At 37.3% G+C, this 21159-nt stretch overlaps 2 protein-coding genes and 1 long non-coding RNA gene across 4 annotated transcripts in view; 1 reads left to right on the top strand and 2 right to left on the bottom strand.

The window, feature by feature from the left end:
* The window catches only part of LOC111342792 (TNF receptor-associated factor 2), a 69700-nt gene that overhangs the window by 46758 nt on the left and 1783 nt on the right, over positions 1-21159 (bottom strand). The window lies entirely within an intron of this gene.
* Positions 36-9856, bottom strand: LOC111321213 (uncharacterized). The gene is given in 5 exon segments (XM_088759285.1): positions 36-8255; positions 8257-8380; positions 8641-8679; positions 9230-9569; positions 9740-9856. Coding segments are annotated over 2 exon segments (696 nt in total). The 5' UTR covers positions 8350-8380; positions 8641-8679; positions 9230-9569; positions 9740-9856; the 3' UTR covers positions 36-7652.
* On the top strand, positions 9772-20279 carry LOC148733266 (uncharacterized). 2 transcript variants are annotated; one of them, XR_016000880.1, is made up of 4 exons: positions 9772-9943; positions 12581-12595; positions 19597-19644; positions 19845-20279. It is a non-coding gene; the product is annotated as an uncharacterized LOC148733266 (long non-coding RNA). The 2 variants fall into 2 exon arrangements; XR_016000881.1 differs by lacking the exons at positions 9772-9943; positions 19597-19644 and having other exon boundaries at positions 12336-12595.

The following is a 21159-nucleotide window of genomic DNA, read 5'->3' as shown; positions in this document are numbered from 1 at the left end:
TCTATGCATGAATGTTCTCCGTAATGTTACTTCCATTGAGGGAATAGTTGCAGTTTAATTCTCAGTTGCCACCACGGATTATGTAGAAGGAGCAAAAAGTACATGACGTTCGAAGAAATACAACGACTCGCATGTTTGTATCATCTCTAAACATAGCGATAAAACCAAAACTGCATAAATTTCGTTCCTTTAAATAATTCTCCTGAAATCATGTCTGTGTTTCTGGTAAATGTGAGTTTGAACTAGTTATGCAAGGTATAGTTTATGGAAGAAAAGTTCAGATTTTACGGATATGACACCTAATTATTTAGCTAATGGTTAATCTGAAATTGTCAGCATAGCTATTATTATTTAACTTTTTTTAACTGCCCAATGATTAATTTATTTAGATAGTTCCAAACTATCCAAATTATTCATTAATTGAACAGTTTAAAATATAATAAAGAATAACAGCTTGACTAAGTGTTGCCTAGTTACAACTCACCGGCGACAAATCAATGAGTAAGAGGAGTACATGCTTGTTTAATTTAAGATTCAAATCCTCTGATAGCCAACTTGGACTCGGTCTACGGCCTCGTCCAATGATGGGTGTTCTTTGAATTTTTTTCATCCAATTATTTTCAAATTGGACATCATGTAGAGCTCTTACACATCAAATCGTTCGCGAGGATTATGCTAACCAAAAAGGTAAGTGTCTCCTCGACATGACTCGAGTGATCATTCTAGAAAAATTGAAGAAACCAATTTGTAAAGTAACGAAAAGTCATTGTTTGATGCAAAGTTAGTTGTTATGTAGTAATGTGTTTAAATCATATATATCTTACAAGGTCTTCCCTTATTCAAACAATTCAAGGCAATATAACAATTTACAGTAACCACGTTATCGTCTAAAAGCACAAGAGCTCGTTCAAAATACGAACGTGCACTAAATCTACAATTATGATAAAAACAGCTAGTATAAATCAATATATATATATAGTCGTTAGTGGAACTCAGGCCAACAAAGGTGCACCACGCCAAAACGATCAATAAAGATTCGCAGTCCAAACCTCACAGCAAACACGAACGTAGAAAGTTTAAGAGTTGCGAGGGTGGACAACTTCTGACGTCAAAAATTTAAAACATTTAAAATTTAAATGTATATAAAAATTTTTAAATACAAAAATGTTTTTATTAATATTTTTTATATTTTTGACGTCAGAAGTTGTCCATCCTCGCAATTCTTAAACTTTATATATATATATAGAATTTATATTATGAGAGGAAAAAAGGACGTAACTACATTTCCCGACAAGCCTGTTTCGTGAATCGCTTCACTCTTCAGGGGTTTAATGAAAGAATATTCATGTGACTATCGTTTATATACTAGGAAAATTTGCATAATGCGCGGTAAACTTAAAAACTTTAAAGTTCAGTTGTTGCGTAGCAACGCTTTGTTTCTGTGTCGGCATGAAGATACGAGTTCGTTACGCTTATTTAGTGATGAGAGGTCGGGTCGGTAAATTATCAGGAATTTTTCTTTTAGGCAGAGGTTGCATCTTTTATTGGAGCTGTTGTAGGGAGAGTTAGATGATAAGATGCGCCATGAGATAGAATAGTCAATGTTGTCGTTCTTGAGTGTCCAGATGTGTTTGCTAAGTTCGGTAGAGTTTTTGTGCTTGGCGTGGCGGAATGATGCGGTGTGATTTCTGTGTCTTGTTTTGAAGTCGGTTTCTGTGAGTCCGATGTATGTTTCAGAGGTGTTGTTGTCGTTCCGTGTGACGGTGGCTTGATAAACGACTGAGGATTGAAGGCAGTTACCATTGAGCGGGCAATTGTTCTTTTGTCGGCAGTTGCATGTTTTGTTGGTTTCCGTGCCGTCTTTGTTGTCTTTCGTGTAAGGTGAGTGGGACGAGTGTAAGATGCGCTTGTTGTGGTTGTCGATGATCTGTTTGGTGTTGTTCATACAGCTGTAACTGATTTTGATGGTGTTGCGGTTAAATATTTTGCGGAGGCTGTGATCCTTAGTGAAATGTTTGTCGATTAGGCTGAGGAATTTGTGTCCGATATTGGTGCTGACGTTCTTGCTGAATGGAGGGTTGTACCAGAGGATGTTGCTTCGCTGCCTGTTTTTGCGTTTTGGAGTCGTGGTGGGTTCGTAGCGAAGGGTGTATTGGTATCCGCCTTCGTCAAGTGCTTCGTCAAGTGCTTCGTCAAGTGCTTTTATAGAATTTATATATATATATATATAAATTCTGTATACGAGGGAAACCCTGACCCTGTACACCCCAAATAATCATACTTAAATAGAATAAATGTTTGAAAAGAAATTTTTCCCTGAGCGGGATTTGAACCCACGTCCCCCCGTTACTTGTCAGGTGTGATGACCACTACACTATCAGGAATCGGCAATCGGAATATCAGAACTACACTATCAGAAATCGGCAATCCAAGATGTGTAAAGGCTGATAGTTTCGAAAGAAACTGTTTGGGGCTGCGTCGGTGGGAGTAACGAAATAATTTGGATATATCAACAAAGTTGAAATGGTAAATTGGCCACCGTAATGATTACAAAAGCTGACGTTTCGAGCGTTAGCCCTCCTTTGTTGATATATCCAAATTAATCCAAGATGTGATATACGTGATCGGAGACGTGGTCTCCCGGGAAACTTAATTTTCAAGGTGACAGGGTAGGGGAAGCCTATAACCCCATATGAAACCCAACTAAGGATCTATTAAAGATACACGACAAATAGTTGACTTCGGTCGTATATCTACGACAAATAGTTGACTTCGGTCGTGTATAACATAACCAAAGTAAAGCGCGCGCTCTGATTGGTCAATTTAGCGTCCCCCATTTGCCCATGGGTGTGCGCTGCTGACATGAGCAAATGCAAAGACTATTTTTACGCGCGCGCTTGTTTTTCCTGGTCACGTAAGATTTGTTAAATAAAAGGGAACCCTTTAGCTACAATGTATCAATGTTATGTTATAAAACAAATGGTAAACACCACAGCGTACACCAGTGAGTTATGGATGCACTTGGGAGGTTTGCTAAGCACTCAAGAAGCTAGAGTTGCTCTCGGCTATCGCCTCGAGCGACTCTTATGCTTCTTTCGTGCTTAGCAACCTCCCGCGTGCACCATAACTCAATAGTGTACGCTGTGGTGTTTACCATTTGTTAAATTAGGGTCAAGTTCCTCCTCGGAAGGGTTAAAGATTAGGGATTAGTAACGAGGAGAGAAAGGTGGCCTACATTCGGATGCAGCTCGAAGAAATAGCTCAGAACAGATGGTAGGCAGTTTCAATGGGCCTACACAGACTGGGAGTAGGCAGAGGGAGATAGGTTTAAGTCAGGGTGAACAAGGCCTCTGACTTTTCTGCTTCATTAGGAATCACTGCGGAGAACAACATTAAAAAGCCTGTGCCAGCAATTCTGTGCCTGCAAAGAGATTCTATTAATGTGGAAGATAGAGGTTCAGAGAAGATCTACGTCATGTTGGTTTTTAAAAATTCCATCTTCGGTTTTCGGACGTAATGCTTATTTGGCACCGCCACCCTTAAGCCCTTGTTTCTATTCCATTTCTTAAGCTACGTCTTATTTAAAGGGTGGCCACAACTACAACATAAGTCATGCTTCATTTATCACTCCACATAAATTGAAGTGCTCGTGAATACAACCAGGAAACTAACCGCAATTTCGTATCGCCTGAGTAGCAGATGGTTTTTTATTGTGATTTAATCGCCCCAAAAAACAAACCCATATTGTTAATTAACGGTTTTTACTAGAAAGCGTTCACCTCAAATTCTTACCGAGAGGTATAAACTTTTACAAATATCTCAGCTATCAATATTGAACGCGGAAAAAAAGCATAATAATCGCAATCCAAAGAGCACCTAATGATCCGTAGAAGTACAAAGTTCGTATAAAACTTAACTCAGTATTATGATCAAAACATGCTACCTAATGTCATTCCAGTTAGCTCTAATTGTGTCCATACTCAGGCTGCTTTAAAACAGTTTTTAATGTCACAGAATTTCAATTGTTTACTAGACTTATCGATAATGTAATTCACTTTGCTCAATTGCCATGGATTAAACAACAGTGAAGTACGATCATTCATCACTACGTTTGACGTTAAAATCGTAACGTTTCAAGCTTATAATCATCCAAGAAATATTTACGCAGTGAGAGATTAACTGAACACATGTGATTATGGGATAACAGTATGTTAATATTAAGACACAAAAGCTTTTCACCGATGGGTATTTATCAGGTAAAGCTTCTTATTCAAATTCTGACCCTAAACTTCCAAATTGAACGTAGATTTTTGTCAGGTTTCTTCTAGAATTTTCGCCGAGATCCGATATTGCTTGAGTCTGTTACCTCTAAGTGCCTCCACGAAACAACTGATTATCATTTTAGGAAGCTCTGAAACGTGTTCTTTTAACTTGAGAAACTATATGAAAGAGATTGTGACCAGGGCACATTTGGGGATTGGCTAATTAATAGGTCAACAATTTGAACTCACCTGTAGAGGTGTCAGCAGTTTTTTAATGCAAAACAGGAAGACAGCTGCAATACATCCGAGTCGTTGCCAAATGTATATTGCATTTACTGTGCTCATGCGTAATACAGCAGTACACGCTGATTTTAAAAATATTTGGTGTAGCCAGACATGTTAAAAATTTTGGTGGGAAGAATTAAAAAGTCAACACTGGCTAATATATATGTTTGTGGACGTTTCGTATACTATTGTTGACTTCTTCAGCAAAAATAAAAAATGCAAATGTCTAACGGCGTCCTACTTGGTAGATGTACACGATGTATCATAAAAACTAAATCTCGAAGGAATTTTTTAAGAGTAAAAAGTCTCTAGAGTATTAATGGCTCTAAAAAATTCTTAATGTTATTGTTGATGTTTGGTAGCGCTGTGTTCGTTTATAGCGTTCCCATCTCGCACGGAATGCCAAGCTTCAAGAATAATTCTTTGTCGCCAAGCCGATGACCTGTCAATAATTTCAACACTCTCCAAATTTATTTGATGGCTGTGAAGCCTATGGAGTTTCACCAACAAAGAGTTTTCATCCAATGTTGCTATGGCCTTTGTGCGTTCTTTTATGCATGTTTTTAGCGCGCGCGATGTCCAACCATTGTAAACACAATCATAATCTTTACATCTAATCTTGTCTACGATTCCTCTGGAAGCCTCTCTCTAGATCATATCCTGTCTTTCGGTTTCTGTGTGGCTTACTCGAATTGTAAACCGTACTATGTCGGCTGCCTGACTGGATTTGTCACGACGGTGATGATGATGATGATGAGCGCTTGTCGCGTGGTTTATCAACGTCGAGGATAGGTTCCAGTCTACGCTCAGCTAAGTTACGAAAGCTTTAAAGATTCAGAAAGCGGCCATTTTGTGTTTTTGGGTGTATCACGTTGTCGAAGATCGTGTTTTATCTAGTTATTCTTCCATCTTTGTTGCTTAGATTTCACACGCCAGCTTCCCCACAGCCGACTTGTCTTTTAAGTGCGGATTACAGCAAGGAGTTGTGCTCTCGCAGGCCAACATTTAACGGTCTGGACCTTTGGTGCAGGTTGCGCCACATTGAAACTAGGATCGGAACCTTTAGATCCGAGAACAAGGACCAGGACATGACCAGTTTTGGCCACGCGCGCACTGGCACTACAGACATGTTCTCGGTGTTGGTGTAAGTTTTTCAGTTTCAAGCTGCTTTCTCCCTGATTTGACCATGCTTTTGAAGAAAAATACACTTGCGGCAGCAAAAATGTTCTATCTTGAAGATTTATTTGAAGAGGAGGAGGTTACACAGATCATCATGGACTAAAATCGGAAGAATCCGTGGATTCCGTACTGGAGTTAAGACCGTGTAGAGGCAACACTTCGAGATATGAGGGGTGTCTCGAAAACTAAGACCTAAGACCCCTCGAAAACTAAGACCCTTCGAAAATAGACTTTCTCAAAGTTGTTCGCTTGGTTTTCTGTTCTGGTGTGGTAGGACCCGCAGGAACTTCGCTCGCTCGGCTCGGCTCGCTCGCGCTTCGCGCTCAATGTCGCGCTACGCGCTCAAAAGCGCGACTTGTGAGCAAGTCTACCTCGAAAACTAAGACCCCTCGAAAAAATTTTGAGTACGGGATATTTAAAAAGAAAGAAAAAGCCAAGGTGATCTTTACAACCTGGACGTAGTTAACAGAACGAACTATGACCTGGAGGAGCTACAACTTGGGTGATCGTCGTGAATTTTACTTGGGGAGTTAACATGCGGGCTACCGAGCTGCAAAATTAAATGTAGATAGGGATAAGTAAACTTTTCGCTGCTAGATTTACACTGTCTATTTAATTCAGAAAGAAAAAGTGAGCTTTCTGTTTCTCCTGTCACTACATATTAGCGTGGACGGGGCCTGAATTACCGAGTGCGTTACTATCAGTGACTTACGGCAGCGCAACAGAGAATGTTTTCGATGTACGCGTTTCGAACGAAAGGCCGTTTTAACGTATTCTGCTAAAATAAGTAGCCTGTTTTCAATTCTCGGGAAACTTTAAACGCAATTTTTAAGATCAGTATTTCCAATCGCGGCTCTTGTGCGTGACTTCCGGTAATTAAGCAGTAAAGTGTTAAAACGACGACAATTCAGGACCAGTTCAGTTCATCTTCTTTCGCGTGGATGGGCTTTTGTATCTTTCAACAATATGTTTGGGGCGTTGGATATGCTGTGATTTGTCCAGTTATACCCTATTATGGAGGTCGGTTCTCGTGTTGTCCGAGGTAATTTGTTGTGGTCCACAAAACTTAAGGTCGACGGGGTCAAGTTACATGAACTTTGATTAGACCAGCGTATTTGCAAATTAAAACAGGCCCCATCCACACTAATGTGTATTAAAACAACCGTATTTTCTCAATTAAACGCCCCCGGCATTTAATAAAAAATCGTGAGTGTTGACCCTTTTTATTTCGAGGCCGGCGTTTAATCGAGAAAATACGGTAGCTTGTAAATTCGTGTACTCAAATTCATTAACGCGAGCGTGCTTCAATTTTCCATTGTGCACGCTGGTGAGGTCGGCAAACAAATGCCTCGGGAAAAAATTTTTTTCTCGCGTGTGACTTCAGCATTTTTCATTAATAAAAGGGAAAAACTTCCGCAAAAAAGTTAAACTAGACATGGCAACAAGCGAACAAGCCGATGAAGATCTGCCTACTTTTTCTTTGGGAATGGATTTTTAACTCCCGAGAAAGAACCCAGAGAAAGGGAAAACAAAACAATCGACGCCGGTTTCATCTCGTTTCGCAACTCTAACTTCATTTCCACGCAGTTTTTGACCAATCTGAGACAAGATCATTGAAGCATAGCGAAATACTTTTTTCGGTGTTCGATCCATGACTTTGTAAATTCCCAATTTAAATCTGTACTTGTTTGAAGGGATTTTTTATGAACCCAAACTGACAGCCATTCAGAGCAAGTCTATTTTTTAATGTTTTTACTTGACACTTACCCCAAGACCTGTAGCATGTCATCATTATGTCTATTCTTTCCATAAAAAGCCAGCTCTGGTTGGCTTTCATTGCACAACAATGATCACTTCATACATGTACAGACATATATACGTGGAGAAATACAGATGTAAACTGGCAACTGTTCTGTGACTCTCTAGCTACTGGGAGGCCATATTTCATACAGTATTTAGCATTTCAGACAGTGTGCTTATCATAGCCAAATTCATGACTTGTTGTTGTTGCTGCTGCTGCAAATGCATCTGCTGCATTTGCTGTTGTTGCTGCAACATTAAGCCATGAAACTGTTCTTGTTGCTTGAGCTCATTTTCCTTGATCTCCATATCTTGTTTCTTCTCCTCTCTGCAGTTAGTTACACTTTGTACCATTATCTTAACCAGGCTTCTCTGAGACTTTCTCCTGGAGGGCCCTGCCTCGTCTTTATCACTCTCAGCCTCTTTGACCTTTCTTTTCTTCTTCACGCTCAACCTCTCCATGGCTTTTCTCCTCATTTCTTCTGTTGCCTTCTCATCATCCACTTTCTCTTCCCTCTCCTTCTCCCAGTCAAGTATCAGCTCATGGTAATCCATCAATAGCTACTGATTCTCCTTACACTCCACGTCAACTCCACTGTCTCTCTTCCCCTTCTTTTCTTTCTCTAAAAAGTCTTCATATAGTTTGGTGAACCTCTTTCTTTCTGATCACTTTGTCACTTTCATTCCCTCATTGACCAGATTTTTTGAGAGCTTGTCTCACGATGAACCCCCTTTCCTCAGAGCCAAGGACATGCTGGTGAGGCTGCTCTTTTAGCACTGTCATGCTGTGACACTGTTTTACCACCTCTTTTAGCAGTGTCATGCTGCGCCTTAAATATATGTGGACATTTTATCTATAAGAATAAAGGATGCAATGTATAATCACTTAGATTGTAACAGCAATTGTTTTGATTGAACGCATAAGTGATATAAATTCAGCTCAATGCCTTTCCTCCAAATTTGAGGTTCCCTATTTTTTCCTGGTTGTACAGGAGGTTCAATATTTCAATTTTTAGTTGTTTATTTCTCTTAATCTAAAACTTTTTTGGCATCTACATTGAACTGCACAACAACACTAATTTCAGCAACCATACCAAACGAATAAAAATACTACCCTGCCAGCAAGAGTATTTCCAAATCTTTCTTCCCTTTCCTTTAGCCGGGAAAAGAAACAAATTAAAATAAGTTATTTCAAGCTTCAGTTCAGCAAGGGAAGAACGATTTTAAAACACTGCTAGGTGCACAAATAGACAAGGAAGGGAAGCAGACAAATACTTAAGAGAGGGAGACACTTCAAACATAAGTAAAGAACTTAGATGTTGACGATTACCTATGCTTATTTTTAACAACCAAATAATGTTTTTACTACAAATCAACAAGAACATCAATGAGAAAAATACAGATCTTGCCAAGAGAAAAATAGTGAATTAAAAAGGAGTTTCTCTTGTTTACGTCCTTTTTCAAGACAAAAAAAGGACAATTCGTAATTTTTCAAAGGTTGATAGACTAGTATCTTTCATTTCTTTTTCAATTAATTGTCCCCGCAATGGCCATAAAGCTTTCAAGAATATTTTAATGAAGTATTAATAACGCTTTAGCACTCTCAATTTATCTAGTCATCAAAACTACAATTTACAGGACTAAAAATATTTTTTCATGTCTTTTGAAAGATAAAAGCATTGTCAACAATGAACAAAACTTACCAAAAAAACTGGTCTCGCGAGGACAACTTTTTATCAAAGACTCGTCGTCGACCACTTGAGGAGGACGAAATTTTCAGATTGTGTGACCGTGACAGACCTAATACTCATGCTCAGTATGCGCGCCTAACAAAACTGGTCCAAGTTTCCAACATCTAACGGCTTGAATCTGCTCAGCAGACCTGCTTGAGAATATCAGAAAGTGTCTGAAAGTATTTGAAAGTCTCTGAAATTACTTGAAAGCAAAAGAGATTCTCCTGCAGTCGGCTTGTGTCGTCCTTGCTGTTGTTGCTGAATCGAATTGGACGATCCATGTACACACAGTTGGTAAGAGTCTGCTAGCCTACGATTTTATCAGAAGTAAGTAATATGGGAATCTCTGTTGAACAATACCGATCAAAAATCGGCTCTCGTGAAAATTTCCGTAAAAGAAAAGATGCTTTGTTGTGTTTCAAGGATCGTGTTTGGAATATAATGCTAATGATGTTTTACATGAATGTCTCTTTAACTTACCAACATTGAAACAAGTTGTTGGACAAAACAAAATGTGGAATGAAGTAGTGTTTTGGTTTACCCAATTTATGTACTACAATGTTTACATACTATTGTTGTTAAGGTTTGCAAACGATGTGGAGGAAAATCCAGGGCCTGCAATATTCAATATAGTGGACTCTACTAGAACTTTGTCTGCTGATTTCAGTCAAGGAGATGAACAATAGTCCTTTTTACAGTTCCCGGCGCCATATTGAATGTGTAGCCGCGCAAACATGATAGCGAGGTTAGTGTTGAGTCGCGTTGCGAGTTCTAGTGTGAGTTTAGTGAAATGTGGTTTTACACTGTCCTTTTCATCGAGATATTTCGACAATGAACGATACTTTCCCTACGCAGGATATTCCTCCTTCTTCTTCGAAAGGAAGAGGAAGACCCTGTGCCGCTTTTTGGTTGTGCTAATAGCTATTATGACACAGCAGGCAATCCAACAGGTCTGCATTTCTTCTAGTTTCCGAATGACTTCCAGCAGGAGTCAGATGGTGCAATCTCCTGAATCGCCAGCATGGAAAGGACGGATTCTTCATCACAAAATCAATTTTTTTTGTGCTCAGAACATTTCAAAAAAGAAGACATGCGAAAAAACGTGGGCAGGTCGCTGGAAATTGGTGAAAGGTTTATAATGTTTGTACGGTTGTTTTGTTGCTTGGATACCGAAAGAAAATGCCTGCTTTGATTTTCGGTATTAAAGTGTTTATGCTGGGATTTTTGTTTTGGGGGGGGGGGGGGGGATTTTTTTCTCCTTATTAAAAAGGTGATATTTATATTTCTTTGTGTACTGTGGTCTTATACGATATCTGTGAACTGAATGTAAAACTATAAAATTGTAATGTAGAATTAAAATGTAAAATTTTAAACTTATAAAATGATGAGTTTAATTATTATATATATGGGCAGAACCATCTCGATTTAACTGGTCAGTACCGAAAAAACTATGGAAAATGCCTGCTAAAAGGGTCCCGGTAGCAACTGTGACAACTGAAGGAGAGTCATTTGAAGTTGAACAGGAATTATTTCACCAAGAAGTTGAAGCACCTGTGTCAACTGTCAATGCTGCTTCACCTTCACCAGCTCAAATTTAATGCTCAAATTGATTTAGGTGTAATCTTTCCTTACCTTAAGAAATATTAATATTAATGTTGTTAGTACTCAGGGAAAAAAGATGATGTTGGGCTTGTAAAATCAATATAAGGTACCATTGTACATTGTGTAAATAAGAGAAGTGATTGGCATGACAATAAAACGCGAGTTAAACTATGTTTTATGGGAAGGAGCTTCAAAATTCTATTCTTCAAACATAACATTTCAAAGAGCCTATTGACAATAGTTAACATTATTATTCACAGAAGAAAAAATAAACAGTTCTGTACAGTCTAAAATAATCCTAGTTGTTGCATATTGAGCAAACTCTTGCAGCATATTCTTGTGAACAAGTTCTTGTGCTGGAGATGGGAAAGGTTCTTTCAGTTCCACATAGTTAAGATTAATCCATGTAATGCAGATTCTGGACACCAGGCTCTTGCTGATCCCAAATCTATCAGCAAGATCTTGTACAAATAACCCAGCCTTTAGTCTCATAAGTATGAGTAAAAATTCATTCAAAGAATGACAGTTTCTTGAAGGCCCCGGCTTACTTCTGTTATCATCTGTTTGGTATGGCTGACTCTCTTTCGACAATTTCTCTCCTTTCCAGTACTGCATCTTTGCCAGCATTGGTTCAATAAAATTATAGAAGCTCCATAGTTTGGGAATCCAGTATAAAATAGAACCGCAGACTCATCATCTTTAATTTTGTCAATTGAAAATTGGCACGCCAATAAATATCCCCCTCATTTTCAACTTCACTTAGTTTTTCTTTCAAGTCAGCTAATTGTACTTGCAGTAGCTCTATTTCCCGTTGCAGCTTAAGAACATCTGATTGTTGCAGGGCTGGTGAAGATGAAGCAGCATTGACAGTTGACACAGCTGCTTCAACTTCTTGGTGAAATGATTCCTGTTCAACTTCAAATGACTCTTCTTGAGTTGTCACAGTTGCTACTGGGACCCTTTAAGCAAGCATTTTCCATGGTTTTTTCGGTACTGACTAGTTTAATCGAGATGGTTCTGCCCATATATATAATAATAAACTCATGATTTTATTGAATTTTTAATTTTACATTTTAATTTTACATTATAATTTTATAATTTTACATTCAGTTCACAGATATCGTATAAGACCACAGTGCACAAAGAGATATAAATGTCACTTTTAAATAAGAAGAAAAAAATCCCAGCATAAACACTACAATACCGAAAATCAAAGCTCCATTTTCTTTAGGTATCCAAGCAACAAAACAACCGTACAAACATTATAAACCTTTCACCAATTTCCAGCGACCTGCCCACGTTGTTTCGCATGTCTTCTGTTTTGAAATGTTCTGAGCACAAAGAAGTTGATTTTGTGATGAGGAATTCGTCCTTTCCATGCTGGCGATTCAGGAGATTGCACCATCTGATTCGCTGCTGGACGTCATTCGGAAACGAGAAGAAATGCAGACTTGTTGGATTGCCTGTGGTGTCATAATAGCTATTAGCACAACCAAAAAGCGGCACAGTGTCTTCCTCTTCTTTTCGAAGAAGAAGGAGGAATATCCTGCGTAGGGAAAGTATCATTCATTGTCGAAATATCTCGATGAAAAGGACAGAGCACCACCACATTTCACTAAACTCTCACTAGAACTCGTAACGCGACTCAACACTAAACTCGCTATCATGTTTGCGCGGTTACAAATCCAATATGGCGCCGGGAACTGTGAAAAGGGCTATTTGGTGAAAATGCTGGTAAGCAATGTGTAGGAATGTCCCTTATACTGCTATAATTTACAATCACTTAGAGTATAATAGTTTATGGAGATCTTCAACTTTAGATAGAATTGTGACCATTGGAAATACTCTGTACACTTCCATTAGGTGCTGTGTGCAGTCAAATGACTATCTATTGTTAACTGATGTTCCATCCATGGTTTCAATTTACAACAAAGTATTTACATTACAAAATAGTGACTCAATAGCGGGAAGTTTGCACTTGACATCCACCCATGGCCCTTACAGGTCTCTTGACAATTCTTTGAGAAACAAACATTTTTTCAAACTACAACTGCTGTTTGTTTACATTTTGCATTAGTACAGTTGCAGTGTTTAAGAACTCTGAAAGAAGTTTTAAAATATTTGATTCACATTCCAAGGATTTGCTGGGGATGCCCCATCCATTTGGAAAGTGCACTTTGCTTTACATTGAAGGCATGGAAAACCTAGTATCATATTTACAAATTTCCTCCTTGCAAACTGGTGTTGTACCTTTTGAGATTAAGGGTGTCAAATTGAATTGCCAAGTGTTCACAAAAATCAGAAAAGTGGAGATATGCCTTTTGAAGTTAACCCAAATGAAACTAATAAAAGGAAACAAAAGTGTTCTGCTGAAACAGTAGAGGAAAAGGGACTGATTGCTAAAGTCAGTACGAGAAAAACAAAAAGGGGAATCAAAGTGAAGAATGTAAACAAATGAAGCTTGCACAACAGCATTTAGGGAGCAAAAAGAAACTAATGATGCTAAAAGAATAGGCTAGCAAGCCAGTGTCACTGTCAGAAAGAAGAAGCTGCTAATGAATCTGTAGAATGTAGAGAAAGTAGGCTAGCAAAGAAGTGAGAGTATCAGAAAGATAAGATTGCAAATGAATCTGTAGAATGTAGAGAAAGTGGGCTAGCAAATAAGCAAGAGTATTAGAAAGATAAGACTGCAAATGAATTTGCAGAATGTAGGGAAAAAAGACTGGCAAAGAAGCAAGAGTATGAGAAAGATAAGACTGCAAAGGAATCTACAGAATGTAGAGAAAAAAGACTGGCAAAGAAGCAAGAGTATCAGAAAGATAAGGTTGCAAATAAATCTGCAGAATGTAGAGAAAAAAGACTAGCAAAGAAGAAGAGTATCAGAAAGATAAGATTACAAATGAATCTGCGGAATGTAGAGGAAAAAGACTGGCAAATATGATGAAGTATCAAACAGACAAGATTGCAAATGAGTCCACAAAATCCAGACAAAAAAGGCTACTTAGAGCAAAAGATTCTAAAAGTATTTTGAGTAGGTCAACCATTGCTGATGAAATCGCAAAATTTCATGTTGCTGTCTCAAGAGGCCCATTCTATATCTGTTCTTGTTGTGACCAGTTGTGGTATAGACGTAGTGTTACAACTGCTGAAAAGTTAAGACTGTCAAACCCAATTGCGGGACAATATTTGCTAATTTAAAAAAGCATTGATAACCTGGAATGGATCTGTTCCTGTTGGTATGAATGTTTGAGAAAAGGCAAAATACCATCATGTGCAGCTAAAGATGGAATGCTGTTTCCAGTGAAACCAGAATTTTTCAATTTGAGTGAGTTAGAGTGCACGCTTTTGGCACCAAGGTTGGCCTTTCAGAAGATTCTTAAAGCCACAAGAGGAAACCTGCTCCCAGTTGGCTTGTTAGCTCAATTGGTAGAGTGCTGCACTAGTATCGTAGAGGTCAGTGGTTCGAATCCCATACAGGCCTGAATTTTTCAGGTCTGATTTTCACTATTGCTTAAATAGTGCTCTTGACTGCGAGGCTCATGCACAAATACATTTCTATAACTGCAGTTCAGATATATGAATTTCATATACTCGTTGTGTTTGATAGAAGGAAATGTTGTAAATGTTCCAGCAGATGTAAGCAATACCGTCAACATAATTTTATTATCACAACTACCCCAAGAAAGGGGCACAATCAAAACTCAGTTAAAAAGAAGATTAGAATACAAGAACTCAGCATTGTCTTTATACGTAAGACCAACTAAAGTTTTGCAAGCTGCAACATGGTTAGCTACAAACAGTACTCTTTATAGAGAACAAGGAATATCTTTTAGTGAAGAGAGAAGCTAAAGATGATTTTACAAGCTTTTTGCAAAATCAAGCAGATGCTGGGAATGTTTCACAGTCGGATGGACTGATAAGTGATAGATGTAATATTGACATTTATGATGACAGTTCAAAGCAAGTTGATAATTGGACGGAAGATGATGTCCCATAGGAGTTACTGATACTATGTTAACAGCTAATGACTTCCTTGAAGACAGTGAACAGCCACATAAATAGTATTGCACCTGGTGAAGGAAATGTACCTCTGAGTATATTTAGAGATAGATATTCTGAAGAACTGGCTTATCCAGGTATACTTCTTGGTCAAAAATTATCAAGCAATGAAGAAAGGATAGTCCCTGTTCATTACAGTGCTATTTGCAAGTCAGAATAAGGAAGGTCTTATCGAAGGGCTGCGGAATGTTTCGAGAATATTTTTTTCAAAACTGAAAAATTGCAAATGAAGATTCTTTTGGGTAGATCGCAAGTAGCTTCAGAGAAATGCAAGGGAAATCAAAGGATTCTGACTGCTGGTCAATTAAGGCAAGAAGGGGCATTGGAAAGACAAATAAATCTGGATGAAGGCTACAAGTTCTTAAGAGCTCTGCGTTGCTCACCCCCTTATTTCAAGAAAGCCAAAAAAGATATCTTCACGATAAGACAACAAGGTCCTGCAAATTTGTTTTGTAGTTTTTCATTAGCTGAAACACAATGGATACATCTCCTAAGAATAGTTGGCAATCTTGTTGATGATAAAGATTATTCAGATCATGAATGACAGAATTTAAACTGGGAGGAAAAATGAAGGTTGATTCAGAGTGACCCAGTGATGTGTGTATGACATTTTGATTACCAGTTCAATCAGTTTCTAAGGCACTATCTAATTATGAGCAGTGCTGCTTCCTTGGGAAAATTTCAGACTGGTTTTACAGAGTTGAGTACCAGCAGAGAGGTTCACCACATATTCATATGTTAATTTAGCTTGATGATGCACCAGTGTATGGATGTGATAGTCATGATAACATTACATTATTTATTGATCAAATAATCACTTGTGAAAATCAGTTAATGATCCAGAATTAGGTCTGCTTGTCAACAGATGGATTCATAGGCACTCTCAATCTTGCCAAAAAAATTCAGAGTTGGAATGTACGTTTAATTATCTGCAGTCTCCAATTAAATCAACCAGCATTTTACATCCTATTGGTCGTGATGTTTCTGAAAGTGACATCAGAAAACATAAAATTGAAAACATATCAGTAAGCATTTAAATGATATAAAAGAGGGGGATGACATCACTTTTGAACAAATGCTAATTGATCTGGACATCACTGAACAAAACTATTAAAATCTTGCTATTTGATCCAACCTAAATTCTTCCACCATATTTCTGAAAAGAAATCCAAATGAACTATGAGTGAACAACCACAACAGTGCCTGTCTAAGTGCATGGAGAGCAAATATGGATATACAGTTTGTTTTGGATATTTATGCTTGACTGTGCAATGTACATTGTATGATGATCATACATTTCAAAAGCCCAAAGGGGAATGAGTCAGCTTTTACAACAAGCATGTTAGGAGGCAAAGAAAGGAAACTGCAGCATAAAGCAGCAAGTGAGAGATATTGAGAATTAATTTTTAAATAGTATGGAGATCAGCACTCAAGAGGCAGTTTACATAGTTCTTCAGCTATCAATGAGAAAAAGCTCTAGAGAGGTGATTTTTATCAACACTTCACCCCCCTGAAGAGAGAGTTCAGCTTTTGAAACCAATGAATAAGACAGCTGAAGAAATGGAGGATGACTCTGAAGAAATTCATTCTACTAGTCTTATTAAGAGGTACACAGAAAGACCAACTAGCATAGAGAATATTACTTTGGCTGATTGGGCTGCACTGTATGATTCACCCAAAAGCTCATTTATGAAAAAATCTAAAAGTTTGGACACAGATAATCTCCTACTTGAAACAGGGAAAGATGATGATAATGATGATGAATTCACTGATTTTGTAGAGGAAGGCAAGCACAATGCAAAAATTGCAGAATCAAAGCAGCATTTAAAGCCTAGAATAATTAGAAGTGTTTGTTTCAATGTGAAATCTCTCTCTGAAAATCATTTCCGTGAACTTATTATGCTATTTACTTGTTGGCAAAATGAAGAAGCTGATTTAATAGGCAGTAGCTCTCCATATCAGGAGTGTCTCCTTCTTTTAAAAGAAAAAAATAGACAAACAAATGCATCAGACTGAGTATGCTGTCTGCAGTGAAGATATGAATGAGATTGAACTGCATTTACATGACACAGAATTTACTGTTTCCCAGTATGATTTGGTAGCACCAAAGGTGAAAAATGCTGAACAGTAAGATGAAGCTCTTGGTAATGAAGATTTACATCCTGATTTCAATGAACATTTATTTTTATGACCTTTCAGATGATCTCAGAATTCCTACCACATCATGCCACAATGAGCCGATGATGATTATCATGGAATGATTCAGACTTTAACTAAAAAGCAAAAAGAATTATTTTATCACATTTTGCACCAGATTAAAACTACAGAAACTTCTTTTTATTGCTTTCTAAGTGGTGGAGGTGGTGTGGGCAAATCACATCCTTCAAAGGCATTGTATCAGGCAGCCCTTATTATAATAACACAAGAGCTGGCAATGATTTTCATCAAATTAAGGTCTTACTATTAGGTCCAACTGGGAAAGCTGCTTACAATATTAAAGGTAAGACTATTCACAGTGTATTTGCTATTCCTGCTAATCAGTCATTGAAAAATTACAAACATCTTGACTCAAGTAGACTAAAGACCATGAGAACTCGCTCTAGAGGTGTCAAATTGATATTCTTGGATGAAATTTCAATGGTGGAAAACAGTATGTTTGCCATACAGCTCAACAATAGGCTAAAAGATATTAAGGGTTGCAAAGATGATTTTGGTGGTGTTTCAGTATTATTACCATAGGTGATTTGTTCCAGTTAGAACCAGTAATGGATGGCTACATATTTAAAGACCTCCAAAATTCAGATTACACAGTTCTTGCTCCAAGTCTATGGCAAAAGTACTTTTCAGTGTTTCAGTTTGAGTTCACTGAGATCATGCAGCAAAGAGATAGCAAGTTGTTTGCAGAACTTCCTAATAGGTTAAAGGTAAACACACAGCAAGTGACATTGTAAAATTGAAAGAAAAAGTTGTGCAAGAAGACACAAACAACCTATTTGATGCACCCCACCTATTTATATGAAATGCAGGGGTAGATGAATAATTAATTGCTGTAGGAAACAAATACAGAATCACAGCACTAGATAGTGTTATTGGAGCTAACTGTCCCAAGCGTCAAGGAAAAAATTAATATTGAGACAAATTCCAAATGACCCGAGAAAAACTAACTTGCTGAAGGTGAAAGAACTGAGCTTATAATGAATATAGGAACTGAAGATGACAATGACAAATGGTGCTGGGAATATCGTCAAATTTGTGCAACTAAACCAACAAATCAAACCCTCAGGCATAGTTTGGGTATGGTTTGATCACTCATATATTGGTCAAAAAACTAGAAATGAAAACAGACATCTCTTTACCCAAGGAATTGACTATGCATGGACCCCAGTAAAACCAGTTACCATACAATTTTTTTTGGTAAAAACAAAGCAGTTCAAGTTGTCAGAAAACAGTCCATTATGCCCTGCAGCAGTAAAAACAGTTCAAAGATCACAGGGGGATACTGAAACTAAAATTGTTGTCAACTTAAGTACCAAGGGAACCATTCCACATGTACACTATGTTACACTATGTAGAGTTACCACCTTTGAAGGCTTATATTTATTAACTGATCTCTATGAAGGCAAAATTATTTCCCTCCATGCTACTGTTAAGAAAGAAATGGAGTGATTAAGAACAACTGTCAAACTTAAGCTTTGCATATCATTGACATAAGTTCAATTCTAACATCTGTTACGTGAATGCAAGGTCGCTGCATAGACACATACAAGACTTATGTGAAGATTTGAACTATTCAAGTTTTGATATCCATATTTTTGCAGAAAAGATTTAGTTCCCAATATTCTTGTGACAAATATAGCATAGTTGGTTACAATCTCTTTCAAAATGACAGTCCACACACATGTAGTCTTAGATCAAGACCTTTTAGTGGTACAGCTGTGTACAGCAAAATCCCATATTGCCCTGGATATCCCTACTGTACATGGTATTGAAATAACTGTGGTTAAAGTCACAATTTGTGAGAACTGTACAGTCTTGGGTATTTATCACTCTCCAAAAATTCCCATAAGACAACTTTGTCAAGCTGTCTCAGAAGTGTCAGATACCATTTCAACAGAGAACAACATTATTATTGGAGACTTAAATGTAAATTGGCTTATTGAGGCAGACAGGCAATCTTTGTGGAATTTACTTGTTAGTGATAAATGTTACAAACAGTTGATATGAACATAGACTGACAGAGTAGAACATTAACTGATCACATATTTACAAACATATATCTAACTTAAATATATAAGCAGGTGTTTTAGAGACTTCACAGATCATAAATCAATATGGGCCTCATTTCTTAGTGCTTTTAACTGATTATTCCTTTTTATATATAAATTCAGACAATTAAAGACAAAAAAATAGAAATTGATATCCTGTAGTGATACAAAGAATGCCTATAAACTCAGTAAGCCAGAATCTTAGTCACAAGGCAAGTCTGTACATTATACCACTGTCAATATTATGAAAATAAGCTAACATAAATAATTATTTATAAATTCATATTTGAAAGAGGTGACACAAATGACAAGATTGCTTTAATTTAACTCTAAATCAGCAGTGATAGTAATTATAGCAATAATTTTCATAATAATAACAAAACGAACGCTTTATGTCTTTCATTTTGTTAGCCAGTCAAGAACTGGCCTATGAAATGAGTCATTATCCAATATCAACAGGTAAGTATTCTATTCACTTCTTCTTTGTATAACCCCCTCTCCGTTGCTCTCTTTAAGAGACTTATCATCAGGTGTTACTAATTCTCTTACTAAATCTGTTTAGTTGACCTTTTTGTCATGGGACTATCATTGTAGTACTGTAACGATTTCAAAATTCATGTTCCTTTTTTCCCCCTTCTCTTCAAACTGACTTCATTCAGAGGCATTATTTAGAGAGGACATGTGTACATGACATCAGCACTGTCCCACAGTTCTCCTGCGATGAAGAATACAGCTTACTGAACAATACCTCAAGATTACATCAAGTCAATTCTGTCAAGTAACCACAGCAAGACAACATACTGTACAGTGCGTGTTACTTCAACCACAAAGTCATACTTTGAACACTTTAATCTGCACTTTTAAGAAAAGATGTGTTTGTATATTTATTCTTATTTGTGAAAAGTGTATTTTTCTATGCCTCCACTGTATTTAAAAGATCATCCTCACCAATGTTTTAATTATAAGATATGTGCTGTATATATACATCTACAAACAGTAGAAACATAACTATTAACAACTGGATGAGGTTAATGTAAGGTTACTTTAGAGTACTACTTAACATATGATTCAATAAAATATTGCTTTTGTTCTGATCTTGTTATGCTCCCTTCTTTTTTCCCTAAATTTTTCTATTTGCAACCCCATATTCACCTCCAAATACAGAAGGTGGAAGAACATTTACAGTGACTGCTTGCTGGGAATGGAATAAGCCACCAATTCAAATGAGAAAAGCAGAGACTCTTTAAGACCTTTAAAAATTCTCTTTGCCGGGAACTGGATTTTGAAAGATCAGCAATTCCTAAATCATTTTTCCTTATAAATATTGTGCCGTATGCTTATAATTGTTTCATAGTTTTATAGATTTTTAATAATTTTATTGTAAGCCTTGATTTTTAATTACTTTAATCTTGTAATGAGGGCCACTAGTTTATTAGCATTTAGATGCTATTTCGTGCTTCCCTTGCTAAATAAAGACTTTACTTACTTACTTACTACCTCAACTAAATTTTTCTGTGTTCTTTATTGAAACTACAGTCCCACAAAACCCAAATACAATAATCATAGTAAACGTTTTGCTCTCAACCAACTGGAAAAAGAACTTTGCCATGATGGACAATAGAGATCTAGAAATCTATGCTCAGCATTCTGTTACTTTACATGTATGTATTGTCCAAAATTAGTTATACATTCAAACCAAATCAAGTTCCCAATGGCGTCTAGTGTAGATTACATCATTTCAAGAATCTCCAGGCCCTTCTGCAAAGTTTTGTCTTCGTGTATTGATACACAAAATGCCAAAAATATTCATATGAAATGCTTTCCTAGAGTTAATTTCACAACCAAACTATAAACTTCAGAACTCAATTCCACTTCGTTACGTAAACAACATCATGACTGAATCTATCAGGCCACTATGGGAGATGATGCTGATGTTTTTTTAAGTTCCTAATATCCTCAAGTTACATGTGCAAC

The sequence above is a fragment of the Stylophora pistillata genome, chromosome 4, assembly GCF_964205215.1.
Source record: "Stylophora pistillata chromosome 4, jaStyPist1.2, whole genome shotgun sequence".
Classification (NCBI taxonomy): Eukaryota; Metazoa; Cnidaria; class Anthozoa; order Scleractinia; family Pocilloporidae; genus Stylophora; species Stylophora pistillata.
The sequence above is the reverse complement of the archived record's forward strand: the minus strand, read 5'-3'. Positions and strand labels throughout refer to the sequence as shown.